Source organism: Cebidichthys violaceus, unplaced genomic scaffold (assembly GCF_023349555.1).
Source record: "Cebidichthys violaceus isolate CVI_PGR_0920_01 unplaced genomic scaffold, fCebVio1.0.p SCAF_23, whole genome shotgun sequence".
NCBI classification, from domain to species: Eukaryota; Metazoa; Chordata; class Actinopteri; order Perciformes; family Stichaeidae; genus Cebidichthys; species Cebidichthys violaceus.
Window position 1 is genome coordinate 8,845,259 of NW_027176406.1, and position 14,508 is coordinate 8,859,766.

The window sequence follows — 14,508 nt, forward strand, 5'->3', positions numbered from 1 at the left end:
GTTTTCCTTTGCCGTCCAGAAGATGTTGTCTGTCTGCCTGATTCCATGTGAATGCAGTATAGTCTTACAGATTTTACACGTGTAGTTGATATTTGCCTATGGCACTGCATTATATCTTGCCGTGCCTTAAGTGAGAATACCATACAGTGCACAGAATGCAAAACTTCTGTGTTGGTTTACTATCAAGCATAAGCTTGTTGTAGGTAGATGCTGTCCCAATGAGCTTTTGTTTTGTATCTTTACACTACATTCACTTTCGCACTAGCCAAGCGTTGAAATTTCCCCTGTTGTTTCAATTAAATTGGCTTTGCTCACAGAGCCTCCTTTGGGACTGATAAGGTGGGCGGTTGGATGAGAATTAAAGTCTATGCAGCCTCATGGGGACCGGCAGCAACATATTGGGGTTTTATTACACTTTTTCTCCAGTGATGGTGACAGTTCTGCTTTGAATCAAACATTTGAATGAGAACAGCCACCGCATTTGCCCTCTGTTCTCAGTTAACCTCACTCAGTGCTGCAGAAACTCTGCTCAAAGAGAAATGTTAAGTAGTTTGAGCGAGTTATGTAAGCACGTGTACTTGTGTGTGTGTGTGTGTGTGTGTGTGTGTGTGTGTGTGTGTGTGTGTGTGTGTGTGTGTGTGTGTGTGTGTGTGTGTGTGTGTGTGTGTGTTATTGGGTACCAAGCTGTTGCACAGGAGAGCCTTATAGCCAGAGGGCACAGCTGTTCCAAAAGAGGAGCTCTGCGGTTGTGCAGAACATGATACACACATTTGAACGATGGACCCCAGAGCACACGAGTGCAGGGCAAAAGCATCTCTCTCTTCCTCCGAGGATCAACAATGAAACAGTGTTTCAGATGCCCCACTTTATCTTTTGTTGTGTTGTGTGAACTTTGTGGCACCTCTGAGGGAGGGTTTGTGTTAGAAATGTACTGCTATGTGATTTGATTAGGATTCTAGAAAAATACTGCAAGAAGTAATGTTTATTCGTTGTATCCCTACAATTATTTTTAATTTTTAGGAGTCAAGCCCAACAATACGTTGTGATATTAGATTTTCAGCTTCTGTTTACAGTTGCTATTAACTAGTTAAAAAAATACTATATATATATATATATATATATATATATATATATACGTATATATATATATATATATATATATACGTGTATGTATATATATATATATATATATATATATATATACATATATGTATATATATATATATATATATATATATATATACGTATATATATATATATATATATATATATATATATATATATATATATACGTATATATATATATCTTTTTCAAGATATCATTTTGAGCGGAATGACTTTGAATCCTCATAGGCAGGTTAAAGGGTGCTTTCTTCTGTCATCCCTCAGACAACATATACACAATAAACATTTGGCAGAGGAAAGTTCAAACCTAAAATTTGAGTGCATGGGTAAACATACAATATCAATTCTCCAGAAACCACATGGAAGCTCAACTACTGAGAGGATGTATACCTCAGAATCTTCTGCTGTGAGTCACTGTCAATTAACACTTCTCCCCTCTCCCCCACCACCTTCGCTCTCTCAGGGCTGGATGAATGAGATCCACAGTTACGACCCGGAGATGTACCACGCCACCCTGACCCACTCCGTTTACGTCCGTCTGGAGGGCTCCGTCTTGCGTCTGTCCAAGCCCAACCGGAACATCTCCCGCCGTGCCACACACAACGAGCCAAAGCCTGACGTCACCTACATCAGCCAGAAGATCTATGACCTGACGGACAGCAAGGTGCGCTGGTTGTGGGTGTACGTGGCTAATGAGAAATGCAAGAGAGAGGCTGAAGTGTGTGTGTGTGTGTGTGTGTGTGTGTGTGTGTGTGTGTGTGTGTGTGTGTGTGTGTGTGTGTGTGTGTGTGTGTGTGTGTGTGTGTGTGTGTGTGTGTGTGTGTGAAGGGAGAAATATATTCGATGATGAGCCTAACAGATAGTGACAGCAAGCACACGTCCCCTCATATTTGCCTTTGCCTGAGTGCATGTTTGCTAATAGGTCAAGTTCAGTGACAAAGCTACTCATTTTCAGTGTCACACAGTTGTGTGTAAACATAGAGTGAATATCACAGGTCACTGACCCTGTACACACAACTTTGCGTCTTGTGTTGTAGTGTGCTGACTCAATGGTTTTGTATTTCTGAAGGCTGGGCAGTAAAAAGACGTTTCTCATATCGTGGCGCAAAGGAGTCATTATGGCTGTCCTCATCATGCAGCAACACTTCTCTCCTCCTGGAACTGAATGGCTCCCCAAAGTGTCATTTCTGCATCATTATTGTGGATGTTTAGTCTCTCTTGAATGTTACCTGCATTTATAGGAGCTGGATTTCTTTTAATAGTGTCCCCAAACATGCATTTTTCTGCTCAGAGTCAAGGTCTTATTGATTAAACCATTTTGAGCCACGATACCTCCCCCCATACTATAAAACCACACGACTACACCCAGGCGGCCTCCGGCTCTGAAAAGTGAAGCCAATGCTGAAGTGCCTTTAACTTGCATTCTTTCTAATAACTCCTGAATGACCCTACTTACGCTACTTCTCACTTGATTTATTACCTCAGTAAACATTGGAAACATGAGTTTATGTTCTCCATCGCTAGTTTCAAGTCTTCTTCAACACAGCATAATGTTCATTTAGTAAATTATGGTCCCATTTACAATAAAATAGACGATGAAGTGGGGTATGCATTAGGGTGGTGCTACCTTGTGATTGACAAGTCGCTAGCGCTACCAGAGCCGTATATGGCGTCTCTTTGTTACTCCTCCGCAGTCCAAACATGGTCACTTCCGTTCCCTGGTTGCAAAAATCCAAGATGGCGACGGCCAAAATGCCAAACGCGAGGCTTCAAAACCAGATCTTACATTGCTGGTGCAAGACAAATTGAGCTTTGGGTTACACAAATATAAATACATAATAGATGAGTCATTTGCATTTGTAAAGTTTCACGCCCCAGCTGCTGCCACCCAGGGGCAAGTCTGTCACATAATATTTATAGTTTCTTTTGTTTGTCCTCGTTTCAATGTGGCCATTCTACTGCCCCCCAAAAACAACAACAAAACACTCCTGACATCATCATCTTCATGCGTCTGATTGTGTGATCTCAATCTATATGCCCCCCATAGATCAACCTGGTGCCCCAAAGCCTGGCTAGGAAGAGAGTTTGGAACAAAAAGTACCCCATTTGCATTGAGCTGGCCAAGCAGGAGGACTTCATGTCTAAGGCCCAGGGAGAGAAGCCCGAAGCTGGTGAAGAGAAATTAACGGGGCTGTGTGAGAAGCTGGAACGAACGGACAAATGTGAGAAAGTTGAGGTATCGGGATCGGCAGAGGAACCCAAAAGGCCAACCTCTGGAGGGGGGGATCTGACAATCTACTTGTTTGGGAGGACGGGTCGGGAAAAGGAAGAGTGGTTCCGGAGATTTCTCCTGGCGTCCCGAATGAAGTCAGAGGGGAGAGGTGGAAGTCTGCCTGGCATCTGCAAGAGTGGTGAGTTTGACACTGAGCTATGTGCAGTATCACACACACCGAGATGCAAACAGCCATGTACAGTATGTGAGTTTATCTGTCTCTAGCACCCTTTCCACATACTGTATTTGCACCGACACTTCCAACAGTACAGAACAGCCATTCTCTTGAGCATGTAACTGCACAGCCATCAGATGTGTGCATAAGCCCCCGGCTTAGGGACTGACAATCCCCTCAACTAGCGAACAGATGAGTGTGAATGGGTCAGCAGGATTACATGCACAGAGAAGCAGCATATTACACTGTTGGTCTCCACTGTGGGATATAAGCCTGTAAGGATAAGGCCCAATTCAAAGGGAAACAGGGTCTAGTGATAAAAGGCAGTGCAGGGTGAACAGGATTACTGGAAAGATGATTTAAATATCAAGCCTGTTTTGTGGATATACAATAGCATTTATGTTGAAAATGACTATTTCAGTGCTAATAAGAGTCAGAGAGAAGATGCGGTGTCATCTGGTGTAAAGCATGCTGATTCAGAGTGTTGCAGAAATGAATGGAAGATAAATAGACGCACACTATCCAAGGACTTGAGCATGCATTATGTATGTGGAATGTGATGCATTGATTTGTATCACTGAAAATGTTGTTGATGCATTAACCTCCCCTTACTCATCACATCCTCACATCCTGCACCCCCCCCCCCCCCCCCACTTTTAGCCTTCTTGTCCTCCCACAGCCGCAGTAGCAGCACCCAATCTTGCGGAGGCCTGGAGGCTGACAGCAGGAGCAGCAGCCGGGGAAGCCTGGAGGAGCTGTCTCAGTCTCGCCACAGAGAGACCTCCTCTGCTCCCTCCTGTGGCTCCGCTGGAGGGATGAAGCAGAAGATGCTGTTGGACTATAATGTCTACATGGCCAAATATATCAACCCCCAGGCAACACAGAGAAGCCCAACTGCCACTGACAGCCCTGGTCCCCCAAGCCCCGAGAGCAGCCCCAAAGCTACAAAAAAGGTAGGAGACAGACGGACACAAGGCTGGAAAGAAATAGGCAACAACCAGGCGAACTATAGTCTTTTGAGACTCCTGGTCATGTCACTTGGTCATAGATAATGTGTAGATATTAGTAATTGTAGATTTGTTAGTAGAATAATAGCAATTAACTGTATTTCCCCTAAAGGTACACTGATGGGTTTTTGAGCACTAGTAGTGCTATGGAGCAATGATTTTTCGAGTGGGCTTCGTTTTGTTTGTCTCCTGCTGATTTGACAGTTGATGGAGGTATCGCGCAAAAGTAAACCCCTTGTTTTAACACTTGATCTGTATCTGGATACATTATCTGGATTGTGACATCCAATCTTTGGTATCTGGCACGTCTCAGGTCAAGGAAAGCCATGGACGGGCCTCATTCATTTCATCATACTGTATAGCTTCTACTATTACTTGTAGCTTTTGCCGGGCTTGGTTAATGTAGCAGGACGAGACCATTCAACCTTCTGGTCAATCTTTTTTCTTAAGAATGGGTTCACGTTGTATTTGATTGCATTTACACTTTGCATTAACATGCATTTTTTTTCTCATCCGTGAAAGAAATCCAGATATTTCAGACGTAAACCAAAGTTTTGTTTGTTGACATAAAACTGCACAGAGTACTTTTAATCCTGAGGTCATGTCATGTAGAGTGGTCTTTGTCTAAATCTAGTTTTCAGACCTTAATTATTTGAGTTAATATTGTGAATTGTTTGTCATGTGGCCCACCAACAGGCTAATCCAGCCCAGGCTTCATATAGACTGTTATTTTACTTGACCAGAACCTTTTAGCTTAACTTTATGTCACAAGAGTTAAAGCTACAGTACATACCTGTATGTGGGCCCTTCAGGTACGCAGGACATCCGAGGAGCCTGTGGAGCCTGAGGCCTGGGTCAACGCTTTTGTGGGAAGGATGTTCTGGGACTTCCTGGGAGAGAAATACTGGGCCAATGTAGTCTCCAAAAAGATCCAGATGAAGCTCAGTAAGATCAGGGTGGGTACTGGTGCTAGCGTGCACAAACATACATCTACTGTCAGAAAAAACATTTTTGTGTCTCTTATGGTTGTGTTTCATGTCTGTTTTTTGTCTTAGCTGTGAAGTCAAAATGTTTTTTTGAACTGTCTTCTGTGTTTCAGCTGCCATATGTTATGAACGAGCTGACTTTGACAGAGCTAGACATGGGCTTTTCCATCCCTAAGATCCTCCATGCCTCCAAACCCTCTGTGGACCACCAAGGTAGGAAGAGAATTTTGTGTTTTCCACACAGCAGTGGTCTCAGATTTTCTTATCTTCTTCATTTTCCTCTGCTATCCTCCATCTTTTATCATAGCCCTGGCTGTTTATCAGTTCTCTCTCTTGCCTTTGCGACAGAATTGTGAGACATGCTGTCGTTTTTTCTTCCCCCCTCAATCTATCCATCTGCTTCACCTCCCTCTCCTACCGTTCCTCCATCTTCCCTTAGCTTTGCTCCTCTTCTCTCTGGATTAAAACGTTTCTCTTTTCCTCCGACCCGCTCTCCCTATCTCCTCTGGAGTCGAGCCCCTCTGTGTGCCTCGCTCTATTAAGCCCCAGTAATTGAACTTCATGTCTTTGGTCCCCTCCATCCATTACTGGGACACTGACTCACCCTGCCCGCCTGCCTTGAACCCTAGCAAAGGGATTGGTTGGAAATCCAGAGACAATACAGAGATGTGAGGCATATTAATTCCTACCGAGGTGGCAGGATTGGGGAGAAAACGAGAAAAGAGGAGCTTAAGAAGGGGAAAAGAAGGGATGATGTTGTTGGAGTTGTGTTTCAATCATTAGTGATGCTTTAGCAGAGAGCAGAACACAGGAGGAGGTATGTAATGCGTAGGTTTGAAATGATCAGAGTTTGTCCAATGACTGTTTGGTCGAATTTGATTTTCCGTGTAAAGATATGAAAGCACTGAAAATGTAATATGTTTTACTGTTCAGTTGAAGCAGCCAGTCATGAGTCATTCTCTTGTCAGACAGATTTCCACGGCTGAGTCTGCAATGCTCATTAATGTGTTCTGTCTGAACCTATACACCCACAGAAGTATACTCACAAAGCATAATCAGTTGATTCCGGCACATAATTAGTCCTGCGCTGTAAACCCGCATGAAACAGAACAGGATGCATTTGCTGCGATAGTAAGATTCCTAATTTCATATGCTGTTGATATTTCTTTTCTCTTGTGATGATGATAAGAAGGAGAGTGAGTGAGTGCTTCCTGACTCCTTAACGTTTAGAGGACATGATTTGATTTTCAGTGTTTTTACTCCAAGACCTACTAAATGCACACAAGCTTGTGTAGAGCTTGGCATTTCTGATGTAATTAAATATATCTTTTTATTTAAATAGGGTTTGGTGATATGGCTCTGTGAGACTATAATGCTCATTGTAAAAAAAACGGAAATAGTTCAAAGTTGAGGTGCCAAATGTGTTAGAGGTAGGTAAAGAAGTAAATGGAGAAAAAAGTCAAACTACGGTGGTGCTGCAGGAAAAGACAGGTGTTTACCAAAGTCAGTAGGTTGCATCCTCTTGGGATCGTAGATGTCTGTACGTAATTGTATGGTAGTCCATGCAATAACTTAGATTCAAGGCAATATCTTGTCTCATATATTATTGATGTTACAGTGATCCATTTCCCAGTTTGATGTAGACGCACACACATGGTTTGGTCTGCGGTTTGGGTACAGTACGAAATGAATTAGGCACTCCAGACAGTCTCTCCCTCCTGTGTGTCTCGTTCTAAACAGAGACAACGAGACAGTGTCCAACATGCTCTGACTTAATGCTGTCATTTAACTTCTTTCTGAGACTCTCCTGCCACACTCGTACAGATCAATGAGCATTTATGGGGAAAATGAAGAGGAGGAAGGAGTGAGGCAGAGGAATAATAAACAACACTTATCAGTACTTGACGTTCAGACTCATTGAGCAAACAGCAGGGGGATCTGAATCTAAATCGTTCTCCCGTCGCCTCCTGAGAAGTGTAATGTGTAAACAGGAAGTAGCCTGATACAGTAAGCCAATAAGGAGGCAGCGCTGCCCTGGGGCTGACCTTTCCAGTGTCTGCTAGAGGACAGGACTTCCTCCTGGCAGCTCTGCAGGGGATCTCACAGCAATTAGACACCAGGCTGGAGGTCCTTGTTTGTTCACAGAAATGGCAATTAGAGTTGGTCACTTTTGATGCTGCTGTGGTATTGTTGGGGGTGTAAAGTGATTTTAATATTGAAACATATGTCTGTGTGGTTTCCCTCACTGTCTGTCCAGGTCTGTGGTTTGATCTGGAGGTCTCCTACACGGGCTCCTTCCTCATGACGCTGGAGACCAAGATGAACCTGGCCCGTCTGGGGAAGGAGGGCGAGGGGCTCGGGGAGCACGGGAAAGAGGGGTGAGGCTTTCAGTCACATTTAGCAATGAAGCTGATTTTAAAATATCTTAGTGGTTGTTTGTGTTTGTTTTTGTCATTGTCTTATAATACATTATCAGTGACTATAGGCCAAAATAGGATGATTGAAGGATTAGGTTTTGACAGTTCTGAGCTGGAAGTTAATTGAGTAGATTTGCATTTATTAGTATTCAGATCTGCTTTTTCATAATTTCCTCTTTTCCTCCCTTGTCTTGATCTACCAATCCTCTCTCTGGACGCATACCACTGTGGATTTGTCCACTGGCTGGTGAGTTTGGGAGTTTATGCCCATAGATCTGGATTATAGTTTCCTTTCTTGAGTGAATCATTTGAGATTAATTTCCTGTGATTTAATTCACTAGGGATGCATTTAATGGGAATTAGTTTTTAACTGTTAATAGCTCTGTGCAAAGCCATTACAGCCTGTGTGTGTGTGTGTGTGTGTGTGTGTGTGTGTGTGTGTGTGTGACAGGCCCAGGCCACGTACATACTGTCTGGCAGACAGCGACGAGGAGTCGTCTAGTGCCGGCTCATCGGATGAGGAGGACCCCCCAGAACTCCTCAGTGACAAAGCCATTCTTCCTGGAGCCGAGGGGTGAGCGAATGTCTCTTTACAACAAGATCATCACGTATCTGAATTGAAAATGAGCCGAAACAGATTTGCACTGATGTGTTGAAGCAGACTGTTCTGCCCTTTCAGTCCACCCACCCACTCAGTCCCACACGTTGGAAAGCTTGCTGCTGATTTAACTTAGCACCCGGTCACACCCCTTCGTTGTGGGCGCTGAGTAGCAAGAGATGCTGTTATGAATAAATAATGAACCTGACTCACTCCTTGCCTCCCCTCCTCCTCCGTTCCCATCCTCTGCTCACGTAGCTACGTGGGAGGCCACAGGCCCAGCAAGATCATGCGCTTTGTGGACAAGATAGCCAAGTCGAAGTACTTCCAGAAAGCCACCGAGACGGAGTTCATCAAGAAGAAGATGGAGGAGGTGTCCAACACGCCCTTGCTGCTCACCGTGGAGGTGCAAGAGTTGCGAGGGACGCTGGCTGTCAACATCCCACCTCCCCCCACGGACAGGATATGGTACGTTCACTTCCAGGGAGGAGTGCATTGAGACTGTAGGATGTAGTTAGTTTATCAGAATCATGGTTTGAGACTGTAACTCAACGCCCTCTGCTGGGCAAAAACAGACATGCATACAATGAAAGAATAGAAATGTTTAATCACTGTTAAACTAAGTATACTTAATATTTACAATGAGGGCACACAGGTGTGTATTTTTATTAAAGATGTGCACATCCTTAAGTACACACTGTGCAATATAAGCTTAATTATAATTACTATTTTTGTAAAAAAATCACAATGATCCTCTTCATCAGCCGTGGTTTACTCAGTCAGTCTGAGGGGTCACCAGATGAGTAAAAGAATAAGAAAGAAAACATATAATTCTGTTATTCTGTATGTTTTTTCTTCCTATTTTTTCCTGTGAATACTGGATACTTTCACCTCCTTCGGCCTCCAAAAATCCTTCAAATTAACTAATCCTAGATGTGAAAAATCACTCTTTGGCTAAACTGCTCTAAACTCATTTACACACTGAGGCCATGAGGTGTCAGAAATAGACTCTGCCTCATTTTAAGGGGTCACAAGCCAAAAAGGTTGGGAACCACTGATCTACATCATCACCCTGATCTTAATTTGTGTCACACATTTTCTCAATGTATTGAATTTAGTCGAATAATCCAAAGATGCCTGCCTTCGTGTCGCCTGTCTGAGAATGCAGACTGCTATTCAGCTTGAGTGAGATGATGTAATTTGTAGACATGAATGTTTCCTCTTGGCTGTCAGGTATGGTTTCCGGAGTCCGCCTCACCTGGAGCTGAAAGCACGACCCAAACTCGGCGAGAGGGAGGTCACTCTAGTTCATGTGACGGACTGGATTGAGAAGAAACTGGACCAGGAATTCCAGGTAAACACTGAGAAAAAGATGCAAATGCTTAGTCACGAATATCATTTCTTTACATTGTTGATTTAGTTAGTAAGTGATGTCATATTTCATGGCGTTTATTAACTTCTGTGTGGTTTAAAAAGCTCAGCTGCCTGACTGAGAGGCTGAAGGTTCACTCAAGGATAAAGACAATGTTCTAAGCTGTTCAGGGAGAGAATGTAGGTAATAAAAGAGGACTTTGGGATTCATTTATGGCTGGTCACCTACATGCACTTCAAAGCAGTGGGCTTTCCCACCCCTCATATATATCCAAAGTAATGATACGCCTGCCTCTAGATAACTGCCCTGAGGTACACCTGCAAGCTACTATCCCTGTCCGGTCTACCACACGTCTACATTTATCCCTGCCAGACTCCTCTGGGGGTTATTATTATGTACCATCCCCCTAAACCATTCCTCCAGTAAAATACAGTGCTGCAGCGCTCACTGTTGTCATTTGTGAGTGAGTGTATACATCTGGCTTTCAACAAATGCCGAAACTCAGCCCTCATTGGTTCCCAGACATAAGAGTGGTTGGATACATGTGGGTCAATGTATTTCAGGTCTGTTCTTTCTCCAATTCTTGTAAGCAGATGTACTCTCATGCCAATGTCTTTCTTTGGTTTGTGTTTTTAGTTACTAAAGTATATTAATTTGTGGTTTCTGCTCCATTCGCTTCACTAGACCGATGGCTTTTTGAAGAGGAATACTTTTGGTTTTATTGTTTGAATTAAGATGACTTTGCTTTGTTACTGTGCTTGTCCTCCCACAGAAAATATTCGTGATGCCAAACATGGATGATGTATGGCTACCCATAATGCACTCTGCCATGGACACACGTTCAAATGCCAACTTGGTTACTGTGACAAATGATGCCTTGAAGGACCCAGAACCCGAGGAGTCTGAGGTCTCTGACATGTGAAGACTGCTGTTCGAAGTGCATAATGGCGGACATCTTATCACCATGGTAATGTGACAAGTCCCGCCCCTCTCAGAGACCCACGTGTGCAGCAACGTGCCGGACCAACTCTCCAATCTTTTTACCCATGCTCCTGTCCCATTGTTGCACCACCGGTGAAATGCATTCACATAACCGGAAGTGTTGGCGAGCTCGTAATCATCTGTGGCAACTAAAAGCAGGAAAACGGAAGAAAATTGTGACTCATAGATTGTCATCCAATCACACAACTTTATTTGTGTGACATCAAATGTTATGATTCATCCTCTGATGAAATACAATACATGGGGCATGTCGAGACCGTTTAACGAATGTGTGTGTGTGTGTGTGTGTGTGTGGTGGTGGATCGACAAACAGCCATCAGATTCAACCAGAAGAACCATAATACCTGTGATGTACAGCCGCACCAAACATTTGCAGAGTGTACGTTTTTCAGCAACCTTTCTAATTTTTTAAGGGAATAATCCTAAAATTTTGGAGATGGTTTTGCTGAAAGCCCCTGCATCTATTGACACACATTTCACAGCGATATCAACTCATTGGTCACCCATCCACACCGCTGCCTGTGCCAGTCGCCCGGCACCTTTATGCAAACAGATCAATGGCACTGTGTCCATGGAAGACACTTGGTCAGTTTGAATCCACTATGGACACTGTGTCATAACGTACAGCCTGTGTGCTTTTAACCGTGTGGTCGGGATTAGAGCTAAATCTGACGTTAGAGGGGCGAATTACAACATATCTGCGAACACAGCAGCTGAACATTGCCTAGGTCTGATGAATGTAAAAATAGGAATGCAGCTCCCTCGCTGTGCAAGGAATCGTTCATTCACTGACGACGTGCTTCTACTCAACGTGCTTCAAGACTTCTCTTCATGTTATATTTAGAGCTGAGCAAAAGTAATAATCTTATGTTTTTATTGCCAAAGCAATCTTTCAGTCCTGTCTGTAGGCTACTGTATGAGGTAAACAGTGACAAATAAGCAATCGGATGATTATCTTGTGTTCCTATTGCAGCCACTCCAGTGATGGGCAGCAGAAGACTGAAACCCTTATGAGAATATAGTTACACATAAAACTATTTTTGTGTGTAAAGAGTGGGGAAACACCCCCCCCCCCCCCCCTTCCTGTTTTATTTGAATAAACATACTGGATATTAGCCATATTATTTAATGTTGTCAGAAGACATCCAGCTAATCGATTTGCTGTTTTCTTTCTGTACTGTACACATTCAAGAGGAATAACATTAAACTAGAACAGCGACTTTGTAATCTGCCAAGACGCCCTGCTGCTTTACAGGCGACTATTATTTTACATTCAAATGTAAGTGTTGGCAAAGTGTATGAGGCAGAAAGTGCCTTTTAAAATAAACATTCCTCCGTAGTGAGCCACCACATCTGTTGCATCAGTCGAGGATAGAAAGTGTTTGTGCCATTACTGTGTCTGTCAAGACATGCCCTTTGTTTTCACAGGTTTCAGTGTTGTTCATTTGCACAGTGATGAAAATATCAAACATTGCTGTTGTGTTCAGTGATGTCACAGAATGTTACGGTTCTGATCGTTGTGGATCAATAAAACCTTTTGCTTGGAAAGAGTTTGTGTGGCTTTGTTGTGACAGAAGGACATTCATGTGTTTATCAGTGCTTTACTTTATATATTGGGTTCATGTTTAGATCTGCAATGAGCATTTCTGTCAATCAATCTGGCAGTTTTTTTTAAATCAATTACATTTTTATTGGTGAAGAAAATGATTTAAAAAAATAAATAAAAAAAATCTACATAACTAACCCTTTATCAAGTCACAAAACAGAACCAGCAATTTATCACATTAAAGCTTGGACAAGAATTTGGAATTTCTGCCAAGAAAATAAAAATAAAAAGCCAAACAGATTGCTAGAACTGCAACTATTTTGACAAACAAAAATAAATGTACTTATTGAAGCTCTTCAGCAAAAAAAAATTAAAAATTTTAGACTCTTACATGCATGTAGTTACTATAAAAACTCTACAATCCCATCAGGCTATATATTTTTTATTCTTGATATATCATACATTGTTATAATGCAATGCGAGTCAGAGACTAACAACTTGTCAGCTGCATTTATTTATTTAAAAGAAAAAGAAAAAAAAAAAAAAAGCCTTCAACTTTATTTCATACATCTATGCATTTTTTGCACTTAAGTTTTCTCTGAAGATTCTGTGTCCTGCGTTAAAAGAGAGACCTGGGAAAATTGCCAAGAAACCCCAGTTATAACAGGACATGATATGCTCTAGCACTACTAGTCACCTGTGTGAATGGCCAAGGAAAAGGCCACTCAGGTTGAACGTAGTGCCCAATATCAAATTATATATATATATATATATATATATATATATATATATATATATATATATATATATATATATATATATATATATATATATATATATATATATATATATATATATATATATATAAAAAAAAAAGGAATGAAACGACTGACAAGACTGTGCTTTTTGACAAAGGTTTTATTCAAAAAAAGTATATTGTGTTCCAACAGTACAACATATTTTTAAGTCTCAGGATTAAATTATTATTTATTTTTTTAAATGCATGCATGCTATAGGAAACCAAAAAGCATGTTCATTTTGGAGTCCTGGTGTCACCTTGTAGTTTACAGAAGCTTGTCCACTTCTTGAGGGTCAGATAGCTGCAGAAGAAAACAACTTTTAGTGATCTCGGTTATTGAAACACCATCCATGAAAAACGTTGTGGGTTATGTCAGATTTATATTGTCTTCATTAAATCAGAAGTCTAACGCAATGATGATCATCATTCATAACCGTTACAATTCACTTTCTGATGACTCAAGATACGTACCAGGTTGTTGATTCATCCACACCAAACCCCATTTTCCTGTAAACATAAAATATCTGACTGAACATGATTCTTGAAAATTACACACGACTGGTGTTTGTGGGTCAAATCAGATCGAGTTCATTGACTTCATTTTCAATCAGTCTAACGCACGTAAATCATCATTCATGAAACAAAACAAACAAAAATCATAGAAACACTCACCGTCATAAAGTCATGAAGGGCCTCCATCTGAAAGCACGCTACCCTCCTCCGGCCACGTGTGGATGACCAATCACCTCAAAATCACCGCATGGCTCCAAGTTCACCAACGGTCCTGATGACAGCACAGCACACTGTAACTAATATATACACATTTAATTATATTTGCAATTTTAACATTGTAGTAAATACATGTTTTACCATATTTCCACGCCGATGCGGCCTAGTCACCGCTCCAAAAACGCACCATGATGCGATCAAATTGGGAGTAATTTTTTCCCTGCAGACTTCCGTCACGTATCATTATAATAACTCAACAACATAAACGCTGATAATCTTTTCCAATCCATGTTAGATGTAAATGTGTCCAGTCGGACTGGAGGCAGCGTGCTCTGGAAGGAGTGGTTCTCTGCAGAAAATGTCCCCCCGGATCTACTTTATAGCACATCCGGGTCTGTAGGTCTGTTCTGATTGGCTCACACGGACTCCTCGTCTCCCCTCCTCCACTCGCGTGGATATCTATCCCAAAGTCCAGCCCCC

General features: G+C 42.1%; 1 protein-coding gene and 1 long non-coding RNA gene across 5 annotated transcripts in view; one reads left to right on the top strand and one right to left on the bottom strand.

Moving 5' to 3' along the window:
• The window catches only part of tex2 (testis expressed 2), a 30,791-nt gene extending 18,295 nt beyond the window's left edge, over positions 1–12,496 (top strand). For all 4 annotated transcript variants that reach the window (XM_068718619.1, XM_068718618.1, XM_068718620.1 and 1 more), the window contains 10 exons: positions 1,589–1,789; positions 3,173–3,536; positions 4,233–4,525; positions 5,392–5,535; positions 5,679–5,778; positions 7,823–7,943; positions 8,440–8,556; positions 8,839–9,048; positions 9,814–9,934; positions 10,725–12,496. In XM_068718619.1, coding sequence (XP_068574720.1) covers positions 1,589–1,789; positions 3,173–3,536; positions 4,233–4,525; positions 5,392–5,535; positions 5,679–5,778; positions 7,823–7,943; positions 8,440–8,556; positions 8,839–9,048; positions 9,814–9,934; positions 10,725–10,874 — 1,821 coding nt within the window. In that variant the 3' untranslated portion in view covers positions 10,875–12,496. The remainder of the gene's footprint in view (positions 1–1,588; positions 1,790–3,172; positions 3,537–4,232; positions 4,526–5,391; positions 5,536–5,678; positions 5,779–7,822; positions 7,944–8,439; positions 8,557–8,838; positions 9,049–9,813; positions 9,935–10,724) is intronic.
• A 913-nt stretch (positions 12,497–13,409) lies between these two features.
• On the bottom strand, positions 13,410–14,383 carry LOC137878451 (uncharacterized). Its single transcript, XR_011103614.1, has 4 exons — positions 14,170–14,383; positions 13,972–14,083; positions 13,771–13,806; positions 13,410–13,600 (listed from the first exon to the last, which is right to left on the bottom strand). It is a non-coding gene; the product is annotated as an uncharacterized lncRNA (long non-coding RNA).
• Positions 14,384–14,508: the final 125 nt, after the last annotated feature.